Genomic DNA, 15,075 nt, shown 5'->3' with positions numbered 1-15,075 from the left:
TTTTATCACAATCCGTGAATTTGATACAAACACGACACAAAGTTGTAGAATTTGAGTTTAAGTTAAACGGGTTTGGATCATAACCCGTTTATGACACATTTATAAATGGATCGACCTGTTTATAACACATGAACTCATTTATAACACGTTTATGATCCGTCAATCCATTAAGAACACATTTATGACCTTTATCAATGCGTCGTTTTAAGATTGTGTCTCAACCCGTTTAACTAATTATATTGGGTCGAGTTGACCTAAACCGGTTGGTAAGTCGACCAAGTCTACTCGAACCCGATAAAATAACCCATTTTGCCAACTCATTAATATATATATATATATATATATCAAAAGGTTTTTGACCTTTAGTGTGAACCGACAGGCTCGATGTGCGTGTAAAACCTAAAAAGAAATTATGTTTAGCATATGTGTAAGCGCAATATTATAGGAATGCGCTAAAGTTGGCCTTGCACGCGCTCCAGTCTGGTTCTTCCAAGGCTGCTCCTACTTCAAAAGTATGGGGAAAAAAAGCCTGCCTCTCCTTTCTCTCCCCTCTCTTTCTATATATATATATATATAGAAGATTAATATTATATTTCATATTTTTATTTTATATTTATGATCATATAATTAGAATGGCATAACAATAAAAATAATTAGTTCCTGATTTTTCTTTTTTACTGGCCTTTTTTACTAGCCTTTGTTATATAATATTTGTATAACAATTTACTAAATATCATTATTTAAGATTGTAAATAAAAAATATGAAAAATATTAGATTTTAATATATGTGTTATATTTTAAATAACAACAACATATATTTTTAGATTATTCGTCTTTTATATGATAAATAGGATTTGCTTTTCCTTTCTTTTTTTTTTTTAACATGTATTATAATATGGTATATTATATGTACACTACAAAAAAATAAAAATAAAAAATAAAAAATAAAAATCAGAGTTTAATGTCGCTTGAATAATGTTGTTTTTGGGCAAAAAATGACACTATTTATTTAGCGCCGTTTAGCAATATAAGGTCGAGATTCCAAATTAACGCTATTTATTATTCAAACGTTGCTAATTAAAAGCGTTTAAGTTCAAACGACACTAAATAATTAGTGTCGATTGAAGAGTAAACGACATTAAAATAATATTCCATGTTAATGCAGTTGTAATTTGCAATTCAATTGGTTGACTTCTTTATAGGGCGTAACTGCTAAGGGGTTTGGAGGTGCTTAAAAATGCTCAAAATATTCTTTAATTTTTGTTTTTAAGAAAAAGAAAAAGAAAAAAGAATATTCTTATAATTATTTAATTTATTTATTTCATCTAAAATCTTAATTCTGCCTCACGGTGCTAAGCCGAGGCCTATGGTCACAAGAAAAGCAAAAATGCATATACTATACAACTACATCAATGGTTGCAATTGATAAATATAATACAGAACCAAGAGAAAAAGAAGATCGGTCCACTATGTTTGCGTATGATTGTTCATGAGAGAAATGACCCACCCAAATGATCAGTTACATCAAGTATGATTAAAGCATTCATGTAAAGCTTCATGTAAAGCTTCGGCCTCATTCTGATACAAAGTTGAAAATGGAATACTTTTTGCTTATTCCACGACCCACCTCATTTTGTTACACCATATACATATGATACCCTAGTACATAAAAAAGATCCAACCATCAAATCTCACTTGATCCATTTGGGCCGACACGATTGTATCCGATGGATTGTTACGTTAGTTTGTAAATTTATATATAGTACTTATCATGTCCGTCGCATTTTTTTTTTTTAAAAAAAAAAAAAAGTAAGGTGAGGAGCCTTAACCGGATGTGTGGATATCAGGAGATCGAGCCGAAAGGCTGTTCCCCCGTCCCTGCCTAGGAAGATGCCAACTATTTCTATTTTTTACAAACACTAATTAATTAAATTTGATTATAACTGATGCGATAGTACTATGGGAACTAGCCACCGCCCCTCTCAAAACCTCTCTTCTCTCTCCTGGTATCCTTTTTCTTCGTGCAGTCGGTGAGGTAGGAGGGAAGGGTTTCTTTTCTTCCCTCCTCTCCTCTCTCCTTTCCTTTATGTTTTTTCCTTCTTTCTTTTTTTTTTGCTTTGGTTTACCTTTTATCCCTTCTAGGGAGTTTTGTTCCCTCGGACTAGATCCGATGTTGGTTGATGTTTTCCTAGTCCTTCCAGGGCTATGGAGGTTGTTTTTTTAGTTTTTTCCTTATGCTTTTCCTGGCAAAAGGCTACACGGGATGTCTGTGTTGGAGAGCGGCTTTTCTGGTGTGTCTCCGACGAGTTTTTCTGGCTGTGCTTTTTTTATATCTTCTTTAGAGCCAGAGTTATGTTCTTCGGCTGGGTTCTTCATGACACGTGCCTCTATATGGTGGAGATTGTTGGATACCGGTGGTTTTGGCGGTCGTCTGCTGCAGAGGGACGTCCCTGGTGAAGGCGCTTGTTTACACGCGCTGGTGCCGATGACAGCTTTTTCCCGACGCTGGTTTCGTTTGGTTTCTATTTGGGTTTTTTGTTTGTTTTTCTGTTCACAGTCTGCCTTTGTAATGCTCAATTGTTACTGAACTATTTGTTGGCATAGTAGCTAGGTTATCTCTCTTTTTCTTTGTTATAGATTTGTTTAAACGTAAAGAGCGACTCAAATGTTATTCATATAATGTTTGTGTGTTGTTTAGATAGCTGTTTTAAGTCAAATTTTTTTGGCTTAGGGTGTATGAGGTCTTGTACCTCTATTCTCTGTACTTGCCTTCGGTCTTCTTCAATAATATATGATGACTCATGTTATTAGTTCAAAAAGTACTATGGGAAATGTCACATCAATTTACAAAGAAGTTGTAGGGTTAAAGTGGTAAATGCAACAGGGTGAAATTGGAATAGATTTGAATGGTCATTAATTCGTTTATTAGTTGAAAGATCAATCATACTAATAGAGTCAAAAATATGGGTTGCCTAAAGTTGTTGTTAAGTCCATCATGGATTAGGTTTGGTTGGAAGAAATCTATATGCGTTTATGACGTGATTTTGTTTGTGAAATTTGCTCATGATTCTTGATTTTATAATGGAAGTCATTTAATGCCATTTTCAAAAATACAAAAAATTTAGAGAAAAATTTAGTTGGACGAGAATTCGTGTTGAAGTGGAACCTCACAATTAACTTGGTAATTGTGATTTTGTAATCTCATAACATGTGATTATAATTTTGCAGAGCTTTATACTTTGTGATAGAAGAACTTTATGCTCGTAATTTTTTATTAATGAAATATTTAGATATTTCTTAAAAAAATAAAAAAAATAAAAAAAAAAACCTTGGTTATCACAATTAATCAATTCAGTGTATTTTATGGGCTGAATACAAAGTACGGAATCATTTTCATAACAGACCAAGTGGTGTTGGAGACTTCAACTGCAATTCCCCCATGTCCAATTATTAAGTTATCATGGCATTTGAATTTTTTTAGTTTTTGTCTGCGTTTCAGATAATAATTTTTGGATCAAAGCTTAATATAATAATTGATTTTTCTTGTCATTTTTAATCAAAAAAAAATTAGTAGACATGTTCCGCCCAAAGTGGGAATGGGCTACAGTTATGAATTTATAAGGAAACACTACACTTTATTCTCAATGTTTCACGGTTTTTTTTTATCTTGCTTCCAAAGTGAAAAAAATTTGCAATGTACCTTAACAAAATTTCATACTTTTACAATGTAGCCTATCCATTAATTAAGTTCATCATTTTTTATGAAAATAGACCCACCGTTGGTTTTTAAGAGTAATTCTTTCATAAATATCCCTTAAAAATATCAATTGTTTTTTTTTAAAAAAAAAAAAGATTAAAAAATAAATAAAATTGGGGGTGGCCGAAGCTACCCCATGGAGGATTGGGGGTGGCTTTAGCCACCTTCATTTGACCATGAGGGTAGTTTGACCAGCCTAAGAGTGGCGAACTGCCCCCATGGCCCATGGGTGTGGCTGGGCCACCCCCTAAGGGTTTGGGGTGGCTTCGGCCACCTCTATTTGGCCACATGGGAGTGGTTCGCCACCCTCAAGCCAACTGAGCCCTCCCCTAAAATTTATTCTTTTTTGTCATTTTATTATTATTATTTTTTTAAAAAAAAAAATTGATTTTTTTTAAGAATATTTTGAGAAGAATTGCTCTTAAAACACACGTGGGTCTATTTTTCATAAAAAATGACGAAATTAAATAACGGATGGGCCATATTGCAAAATTAAAAAATTTGGTTTGGGTGTATTTCATTTTTTTTCACTTTAGAAGTAAAATTGAAAAAGGCGTGAAACATTGTGAGGGATAAAGTGTAATTTTTCTAATTTATAATCTCTAATATGTTGATCAAGTCAATTCCATGATTATAAGTTACAATTCATACCGGCTGAAATATGATTAGATTATATATGAGTTTTTTCAAATTTTTCCGCAATGTTCATGGTAGTAATCTTTTTAGGGTCCTGCCTACTTTTAGATCTCATTATTAAGCACCAGCATTGAAAATGGCCTAAGTTTGGGTTTGGCGTAAGTTTGAATATTATTGTTATTATTGGGAAAAAAAAAAAAAAAATTAATCCCCGTGATTTACTTACTTTACAATTAATTTCACGTGGTATCAAAATGAATTTATAAGTTTATGGGGTACGCCATATAAATAATTTACTCCCTGCTATCAAATTTCATCCAAATACTTGATGGATTCCGTTAAGAGTAATGCTACATATCACTCTTGTATTTTCATTTTGTCTCCGCTAAATTAACGTGACTCTTAAAATCACCATTGAAATTAGTAACGCCAATAAAATATTGAAGCATGTCACTTTTAATAAAAAAATATATAAATATATATAAAAAAAATAAACATTAAATAAACTTAAACTTTAAAACTTCAATTATTTTTTAACTTTAAAAAACAAATGGAGGGTGGATCGGCTGCACTCCCAGTGGTGGCTGGGGTGGTTGCTCAGAGAATTAATTGGGCATAATTGAAAAGGCAAATTACCATATTAGTCCTTATGTTTTTGGCTTTAACCCCAAACCCTATCGGATACAAAAATGTAAAAGTTCGATACACAAAGGGTTCGTTTGGGTTTGCGATTTTAAAAAGTGTAATTTAAAAATGTACAATTTGAAAAAGTGATTTTAAAAACACAGTTAAGCTTTTGGCACAATCGTAATTTGCCCTTTAAAATCGCAGGTTAGACTTTAAAATTCAGTGTTTACAAAAAAGTATCACTTGACTGTGATTTGAAAAATAATTTTTCTGCGTTTTCAGATCGCAATTCCCAAACGATTCATTTTCTACGATATTATTTAAATCATACTTTTTGTCTATGAAATCGTAATTTCAAACGCATCGTAAATTGAAAGAAATTGAACTTATGGAGAACATTGCAAAAGTGTTGACAATTTAGAGGGCAAGTGAAGTTTACCCTAATAGAAGAAGAGAAAGATGATGATTATGATGTTACGTTGATGTTGGCCTGAGAAGAGATTGAAACAAGATTAATTTAGCAGTGGTGTTGGCCAAGTACTGACACTCAAACTCAGTGTTGGAATGGGCTATAGTATGTTGCTTTGCTGATTATCAGGGCAAAGGAGATATCTGGATGTGTGAGTGAGAGGTACTCCGATAGGCCGTGGCATCAAGCAGATCATCACCATCATATATGCTGAGAGACGTGGAAGCAGACATCAGAGAATAAATCGACTTGGCTTTAAGCATGGCTGTGTGGCCCTGATACGATAAACGGAAATGTAAAGTAGATGTTTGTAAAAATGTCTGAGTGAAAGCTTTCAATTGTGTATATATTTGATGCAGCATGACGTAGTGGGTCGCTAAAATCACAAGCACACAACTCAAAACTCTTCCACAAAACCAAAACATAATCAAGGATTTTGTAGGAAAATTGAAGAAAACTCTCCCAAAAGTATTTCTTATTAAAAAACCGATGAAAATACTCAAGTCTAGAGCCGTCTTATTAGGCTTAAATAGAAGTAGGGTTGTAGACCTAAAAACTAAATTACAAAACTACTTATTGCAACTCGGTCGAATGAACATGTTCAGTCGAACGAGACGAAACGTCATACGATAAAAACATCATGGAACAACCTCGATCAAACGACCTTCAATAGAAACTCTTGGGAATTAGTGCTTGTGATCCTCATTTCTTTGGTCGACCAAACTACTCGAACCAAATTTTTCGTAATTTTATTAATAGACAGTTTTGACCTATAAACGTTGGAATTAGAAAATCTTCATTAAATACAAATTTGTAGCCCACCCCACCAAGTTTGCCTGCATCCAATATTGCAATCACAAAATATGACCATTTTATTATGGTTGGTCTACTCGTAAACTAGTCTACATCAGTATTATTTCAAAGAACAGTATCAATTCAAAATCTTCCTACTCTATCGATTTGGCTTGGATGAGCTTGGAATTTGAGTTGACTTGATCATCAACCCAAACTATAATCTGGTGAGTTTACAGGTATCAGGAAATCATGATTAAGCATAACATGGTAGAAGGGAAATTATTTTGCTTATGAGGAATGTATGCAAAATCAGGCAGATTACTTGGTATATATCCAAATTTTATTTTGTTTAGATGAAATCATTTGAAAGAGCCATGACAAGAAAAATGCTATTTAGTAGACTGCTATACGACTCCTCATTCAAATGTTGATTTTCACTGCCACGTTATCCCAGTTATATAGAAGTTGTATAAGAGTCTTCTAAATAGCATTGCTCTCCATGAGAACATCTAAGCAAAATTTATCCACAACTCAGAATTATGCTGCAAGTTCAGTTTCCAAATGGTCCCCTGGTTAAGTGTGAAACAAGTAGCCCATGGTGCCTGGCTATATGCTAGCTTTACTTGTATGATCTTCATCCATAAAGAGGAATGTCCACAAAATTCTTAAATGATCACCAATCTCATATATCATATATAGTTTCAACATAAGGGAAAATCTTCAGGTGGAGGAAGCAAGCTTTGAGAGTGGCCGTGACCATTTTTGACAATGAAAGCTGTGGAGAGACCCCAGGAAGTATGTTCCTCAAGATGGCAATGTATGAACCATACTCCAGGATTGTCTGCCTTCAATCGGATTGCTGCCCATCCGCCAGCCGGAACTGCCACCGTGTTCCTCTCTGGAGGATCAACCAGGTTGTATTTTGCTGGATGCTTGGCAACATTGAAATTTCCAAACCCGCTGCCAACAATGAAGAAGTTGTGGCCATGGACATGAATCGGATGGTTCTCCACATTAAGAAAGCTTGTACCCTGCAGCACGATTTCTATACTTGTGCCATACGACACTACCAAAATCCTTGTACCAAACTCTGCATTCATGTTTTCTGCTAACGGATCGACACCGGTATAATCAAACGCATTCCGCGGCTTTTCCGGGAAATCAGTCGAGTATGCATCTGTAGCGAGGTTCTTGTAATAAGATTCCAATATCGACTTAGAAGGCCGAACAAAGGATTGGTTGTTCATCGAAGCAGAGAATCTCTTATCACCATAGCCCTTGCAGGTTTTGTTTGCAGGACAATCTTGAAGGTTAAGGCTTATCGTTGTTATGACTCGCTTGTCAATCTTTTTGGGCACATTACAAGGATACTCAAGAGATGCAAGGCTGCGGAGCTTCTTAGAGAATTTTGTGGCAAAGGCAGTGTCTCTCATTTCAGGAAGGTTCCCAAGTGTAAGACTCCTCGGCAAAGTTGGGGCCTCAAATTTTTCATTCCCTGTGTTTTTGTACTTTAGAAAGGCAATTGTAGTGGAGTTGTTGAATGGGAAAATGGCAGTGACATAAGGCGTGGCAGCCATTAGAAACATGCCTGATGAGTCTGGAATTTGGTTTGCAGTGATCAGAACATCAGTAGTTTGTCCAGGAGCAACCATAATGGCTGTGGTTGTGAAAGGTTTTGTGTAAATAGCATCAACTTCAACAACTGTCAATGTGTGGTTAGCTATTGCGAAGAAGAGCTCATCATTGAGTGCAGCATTAATGATTCTAAGCATGTAGGTTTTGCCACGCTCGACCGTCTGGATGAAAGTATCTGCACAGACACCACAGTGAAACATAAAAAGGTAAGATCGCCATCAACAAAATATGTATCAAGTCTTTCAGACATAGTTGGTCATATCTTCTTCACTACATGATTCTGTGGCTTATTTATGCATACCACAACCACAATCTCTGTTTTGGCATCTTAATTATCATGTATTTCATGCATTTTGATCTTTATAGAACAAAAATTATGAAAAAGAGTTTTATTTTCTATTTTGTTTCGGCATAAAATATTTTTTGAAAAAAGATTTTCCCATTTTTGAGAGAAACCTGAATTTTTTCAGTTGATAAAGGAGAATAACCTTCATAAGGCATAAAATTAATGATTTACGTTTCTCATGTTTTTCGCTACTCTCCAACACTCCGGGCAAACATATGTGAGAGGGCCCCTTATGGAGCTTACCTGCCTGAGCAAGTTTTTGACTGTTCGAATATCTGCCCGGTTAGGTGGGCTCTACAAGGACTATGTCACAATTGCTCTCCAAATTGCAAATAATATGGGCAGACAATTGCACTATATCTCAATTCTACCTCTGAAGGCCTTTTATTCTCCCACACTGTCTACCCCTACCGAATCTCCTCAAATTATATAAAGATATAAGAAATATCTCACGATTTTTCGAGAAATACCAATGCTACCTTTGTTAGAGCAAGGATAAAGAGGTCCTGGCAAGCCATTAATGGTATAAGCATCAGAACTATTAGGTCCACTTCCGTACAACATCATCTCATTTTCCACTGCATCTACATCTCCATTCCACCATTCACCTGCAGACAAACCCATAAACAAATTTAACTGAAAATGAAGAAGAAGAGAGAGGAAACTTAATTAGATCGATCAAAGAGGCCAGGGAAAAGTAATTAGTAATTAATTAATTAAGATTAATATAATACCAAAGATAATGGGGACTTCAGCTTTGATTGGTACTGCTGAAAAAGGATATGGCATGCGAGGGTAGATTATGAAGGCACCGTAGACTGAAGCACGTTGCCAGCCATAATGCGCATGCCATAGGAGGGTGCCTCTTTGGTCGATCACACTGAACACATATGTGTATGACTGCCCTCCTCTAATCGGACATTGTGTAATGTATGCCGGCCCATCTGCCCATCCACTTCTCAGTTGCCTTATTCCATGCCTATGTATTAACAAAACGAGCTTTTAATTTCTATATAAAAAACAAACAAGCTTTTACATATCATTGGCATCATGCATGTGAGATACTCGGACCAATGGAGAGAACTTTAACATGTCGGGTTTGGATTGTGTTGATAAAGGCCAGGAATATATATATAAGATTATATAGGTCAACTATAACCCGACTCATTTAATTAAACGGCTGGGTCAAACCCTTCAACCTTGACCCCGTAATTTCATGTTGGGTTTATGTCAAATTCGCGGGTCGTGTAAAAAATTGCTAGGCGGCCCTTATGTCGCGTAGTAGGTTTGGATTGTGTCAACACATAGATATAAGACTATATAGATCAACTCTAACCCGACTTATTAAATTGTTAAATTGGTTCATGGGATTTGATCTTATTATAAATAAGTTTTTGTGGTTTAAAAATGAAAGTACAAATTCTCGTCATAGGCATATATGCCTATGTAACAAAATAAATTATTCGGTACAAATTTCAACCATTTTTTAACATATTACTTATAAAAATAAATATTATAATAAATAAATAAATAAATAAAATTGGGTGGGGTGGTTGGCCACCCAAAACCAACATTACGGGTGGCTGGAACACCCCAAAACCTATTGTTAAAGGTGGTTGAACCTCCCCCAAAGCCCTTGAAAAAATGACTATCTTACATATGTAGTATCGGTACTCTAAAATGACTATAGTCAAGTTGCAATTAGAGTTCTCTAAAATTATTTATAAAACTCAGTTTTACCTAGTAAATTTAAAACTAATGAGACTAATTAGCACCTATATATGAACACATTTATAATCCAGACCACTTAATATATATAGGCAATTCAACATGGGATTAACTTTTTCGAGTGTCACAATTAAGTAAGTAGATTATAAAAAAGTACTCGCAAATGCTTAAGTCATTAGGACAATTGCTAATTAAGCAAATTAATATGATCATTGATTTTCATATATATATATATATACTCACCAATGGATGGTAGTGTTTTTGGCAATACGATTAGTGACCTTTACTTCAACATTGTCACCTTCATGGACAGCAACGGTCGGCCCTGGATACTCCCCATTCACTGTCAGCAGTGGCTTTGTGTGGCACAAACGTGTTACCTTCTTCCACTCAACCTGGAAACAAAAACCACAGTGCCTAAAGCAGTGTATATATTCCCAGAATCGAAGTGGGGATCGAGAAAGCAGATATATATAGTTTCTGAGTTAATTAGCTTACATTAAATTGAAAGTACCGAGTGGTCGGTGAAGAATACGATGGCTGAATCCCAGCAAGCACCACTAAAGTTACTACAAACAACCTATGACTATTGCACAAACCCAACATTATCGTACTCACTCAAAGCAGTAAACTGTGAATGTTAATTACTTATCAAACTCACATGCACATTCCACCTTATATATACTATATATGAGTATGATCAGATTCTCGATCGTTTGCCAATGATTTTTTTAATCGGTATATATATTTTACATAAATATTATTTTGATTAATATATATTTTTTATGTGCATATATGACACTACCGGCCGGAGGAGTAGGTAGGGGCCGGGGGAATACTGACAATGCCCAGGTCGAAAGAGAGCTTCCATTGAATCAGTTTTGTTTGAAGCCTTGGCTGCTAATTATGTCCTTGCCGGAGCCTTCACCATTGAGTATATAACTCGGAAAAGCTTATTTTCTCATCACTTGTCTTTAATTCTAATAAGACAAGCTCTATTGATTGATTTGGCATCTCTAACATATACTCATCCCTTGTCATTTACTTCACCTTTTGGATCCATAATATATAAGGGAATATAGGGTTCAAAAGCATTGCTGGATTCGATCTTCTGGGATTTATTTAAAAACTCCCGATCGATCTCCATATATATATATATATATATATATATCTATCTATGGGGGGCATGCATATGTAGCGACAAGCTTGCCAACCAAGCTCATTAGTCTCTAACTACCACAGATAGGGATTGGAAGATGAGTGTCAAGTATAACTTGTCAATGTGAGACTTTTAACACGCCCCCTCACGTGTGGCACTATTGTCCAAACACGTGTGTAACGGAAGGGAATGCCCAACATTGTTCAAGGTCCTGAAGCTCTTGTACCATGATAAAGTCCTTTGAGCCTTACTCTTCCACAATATGCACCTTCAAAGAAGAGATTTGCTCGAAGCTTATAAAGTCTACGACCCAAGTATATTTTGATAATGTGGGACTCTTTAACACTATTGTTGTTATGCATTTTTTTTTTTTTTTTTAAGTTTTCATTTTCTATTGTTGTGATGCATATCTTGTGTGGTGAGAGTACTCCACCTCTCCTTTCTCATTTGATGTGCGCCTCACTGCCTCAGCCGTTCTTTCCCCTCTCCTCTGTTTTTCACTTCATTTCTCTATGTTTCTTTCTTCTTCTTTAATTGTCACCTGTGGTTTTTGGATATCGCAAGTTTTGGTGGTGGAGTAAATTATTGCTTTGTCGGTGGATTGCGTTGTCGTTTTTCTTTTCTTCTTGGTTGAAATCGCAAGTTGAGGTGAATTGGTTCTTGGATTGTCGGTGGGTTGAGATTTCAATATATACCTGCATCTAATTCTGGTGGCCGGAACGGTGGAACACTAAACTAAATTAAACGCACATGTGAAAATTAAATAAGAAGAAAGAAATAGAGAGAGAAAGGAACGGTTCTAGCCCCATAAACATGATATGCTCATTGTTTGGGAACAAGCAAGTAGATTAAGGAACACCTTGAGAAAGCCTCTAGAGACAGCTTAATTGCTTCATTTTCGACTTTCATTCCAAGAGAGAATTTATGCAAAGCTTTGAGCTTTCTTTCTTGATGTTCTGATTTTGATTTTGATTTTGTTCAAAACCTCATCATGCACATCGTTCAACTACAAAGAAGTTTACCGATGAATTGGTAAGGAAATGCATTCAAAAAAGATTGGCTAGCATGCACGGAGCCAAGTGATGAGCTCGTTATCATACAGAGTCTTATACTTGCCAATAGGCCTTGTAAGTTTCTTTGTCTGTATTTTAGATGGATCGGTAAGGAAAGGCACTCGAAGAAAATTGGCTAGCACGGAGCCGAGCGAGGAGCTTGTTATCATACAAAGTCTTATACTTGCAAAGGGTTTATAAGTTTCTTTGTCTGTATTTTGGATCTTCTTTATTATAGTGATTTCTCGAATTTAGCTACCCTCAAGTGGTTTTTCCTTTTAATGTGTTCAAAGGGTTTTTCACTTCGTTAACAAAATCTTGTGTTGTTAATATGCGATTGATTTTGTGGCTGTGACTCTCATGCATGTTGTCTTTGTACAATAATTTTAATTTGTGATAATTATTGCTTGATTGTTGTTTATGGGGTTAGAACCGTTCCTCGTGTTCTTTCAGCTTCAATCTCCTCTTTAGGCTTGACTCTTGTAGGGGGTCACAAAGCTAGAGGGGTCTCCTAAGAAACTGGAACTATATAAATTTTTTGGTGCTCATAATACCAACTGAGGTCTGCAACATTGAATATATGTGTCAAGGACACCTATAATTTTTTTATTTTTTTATTTTTTTTTTTAGGAAAAATGGCTCTGTCAATGATATTAAGGGGCTATAGTGTTAAAACACCACAAAATAAATTTACTCTCTAACCGCCAATCATAGTGTTAGAGGTATTCATCAAGAAAAGTGATTATGGTCTGAATTACTGCCAACGAGTAGCTGAATATAATGAGATGGTCAGTCAAGAAATTAAAGAATAGGGTGGGAAAACTCCAATCACATTCTTCACCCTCTTTTCTTCTCCATTTTCACTACTAGTCATGTCCTTGTTTCATATATATATATATATATAAATTACCACTTGTCCCAAAAGTTTAAGCTAATAGGAAGAAGTAAATTTAATCACTTAATCAATACTTTAACACTCCCCCTTACGTGTGAATTCAAACTTTCTTTTGATAAGTGAGACTCAACACATGAAATATTTAATTGAAATAGGAGGTAAATGACGAAGTCAAAGTTCGAACTCGTGATCTTTAGCTCTGATATCATATAAAAATACATAATCTAGCAAAGAGATGAGAATAAAAAAGAGAGACACAATTAAAGTGGTTCAGCCTATAGCATACATCCACACGTCAAAACATTTTTGTTGACTACATATTTCTTGTTATTTATTTGATTGTATACAAAACACTATTTTATAAAGAAATATATAGTCTAAACATTACAAATTTCTTTTACTTCTATATCAATTACAATAAATTTAATTTATCATCTTGTAATTCTTGTAACTATTGTCTCTTATGGAACCTGTAGGGCGTATTGAGACATATGAAGACAACATACAATAGTTATTTTGAATTTCATTTGTAACTCTCGTCTCCATACAAGGAACCTTTGGATGGTGGCCGGCGGGTAAGTGGTTCTGAGAGACTCGTACGTGGCAACGTGGTAATGGGAATAGGTGTTGGGGTAGATTGAAGAGAGACATGGCTTGAATTGGTGTTGGCCTAGGTTGTGGTGGCCGGGATGGTAATGAAAGCTGGTTCGGGCCTTGGTTGATGGTTGACATGGATTGGGAAGGGGTGGTTGAGTGAAAATATTTTGTTCATTGTGTTTTTGTGGTCTGGCTGAAGGGTATTTGAGAAGTCTTCACTAACCTAGCTCGAGCTTCAATGGGGCCTGTCTTTTACTGAATTGAATTTTAGGGAGGGTCATACCTGATGGTTGTGGGGTGGGTGGGAAATTGGGATCCCTTTATAATTAGAGATCCTTTGTTATTTATTACTCGACTCGAGCAAGGGCCCCACTCTCCCGAGTTGCCCTGGCAAGAGAGCCCCTGCTTGTAGTGGTCGAACCACATGGCGCCCACAAAAGTTTTAAAAATATTTCATTTATTTATGTAAGTACGAAAAGATTTTGAAGTGATTAGTTAATGGCCTCCCAAAAATCATCTACCTAACTTTACACTACAATTTTGTTTGAAATAACTTCTCAAAAGGGTATCAAACTATACGATGTTTTGAGAAAATGGTATTGAACTATCAAACGTCTCAAACTAGTGTATCCAAGTTTTCAAACATCTCACTTCAGGGTACTCTGTTAGGATTTGCTGTTAAATCCTGCCAAAATTTTTAAAATATCCCTCCTTTTTTTATCAAAAAAAAAAAATGCTAGGATTCAAATGTTAGTAAGAATTTTACGAAATTTACAAAAATACCCATGAACTAACAGCCGATTTTGAAATAGCCCTCTAAATTTTCAAATATACTAATGTGACTATTTTTTTAAAAAAAATAAAAATAAAAAATAAAAAATTAATGGATAAATGCAAAATCAATCCATGTGGTTGGCCTAAATTACAAATTGTGCACTGCAGAATAAAAAATAATTCAAAGTTCTTTAAGGTAGGAAAAAAATTACAATTTAGTCATTGTAATTAAATTCCGTCAACACCAATAAATTAGTGACATGTGTTACTCTTACTAAAAGTATATGTTTATAAAACTAAATTATTTTCTGCAATCAAATTCCGCCAAAACACTTGACGGATTCTGTTAGTGTGTCATATTAGCATTAATAAAATGATGACACGTGTCACTATATTATATATATAGGCTGCCGAGCCACCCCTTTTCTTCTGGTTTTTCATTTTTTTAATTAAAAAATTTTAATTTTGTAAGTTTTTAAGCGACACACGTGCTTGAGACGACAGTGCTTCATACTGGGTGACACAAGTACTATGTGTGTACTCAAAATCCAATATAATATAAGAGCAAGATAAATGCTTAGAAAGCACACAAAAAACTCATAACT

General features: G+C 35.1%; 1 protein-coding gene and 1 non-coding gene across 2 annotated transcripts; both read right to left on the bottom strand.

Annotated features, from left to right (window-relative positions):
- Window positions 1–1,798: 1,798 nt before the first annotated feature.
- Window positions 1,799–1,920, bottom strand: LOC133867545 (U6atac minor spliceosomal RNA). The gene has a single exon (XR_009900100.1). It is a non-coding gene; the product is annotated as a U6atac minor spliceosomal RNA (small nuclear RNA).
- Window positions 1,921–6,650: 4,730 nt separating this feature from the next.
- Window positions 6,651–10,627, bottom strand: LOC133867362 (laccase-1). Its single transcript, XM_062304100.1, has 5 exons — window positions 10,492–10,627; window positions 10,237–10,388; window positions 9,000–9,244; window positions 8,745–8,873; window positions 6,651–8,094 (listed from the first exon to the last, which is right to left on the bottom strand). The coding sequence occupies exons 1-5, from the start codon at window positions 10,597–10,599 to the stop codon at window positions 6,986–6,988; spliced, it is 1,743 nt and encodes a 580-aa protein (XP_062160084.1). The 5' UTR covers window positions 10,600–10,627; the 3' UTR covers window positions 6,651–6,985.
- Between the last annotated feature and the right edge of the window lie 4,448 nt (window positions 10,628–15,075).

Source organism: Alnus glutinosa, chromosome 4, assembly GCF_958979055.1.
Source record: "Alnus glutinosa chromosome 4, dhAlnGlut1.1, whole genome shotgun sequence".
Taxonomy (NCBI): domain Eukaryota; kingdom Viridiplantae; phylum Streptophyta; class Magnoliopsida; order Fagales; family Betulaceae; genus Alnus; species Alnus glutinosa.
The sequence above is the reverse complement of the archived record's forward strand: the minus strand, read 5'-3'. Positions and strand labels throughout refer to the sequence as shown.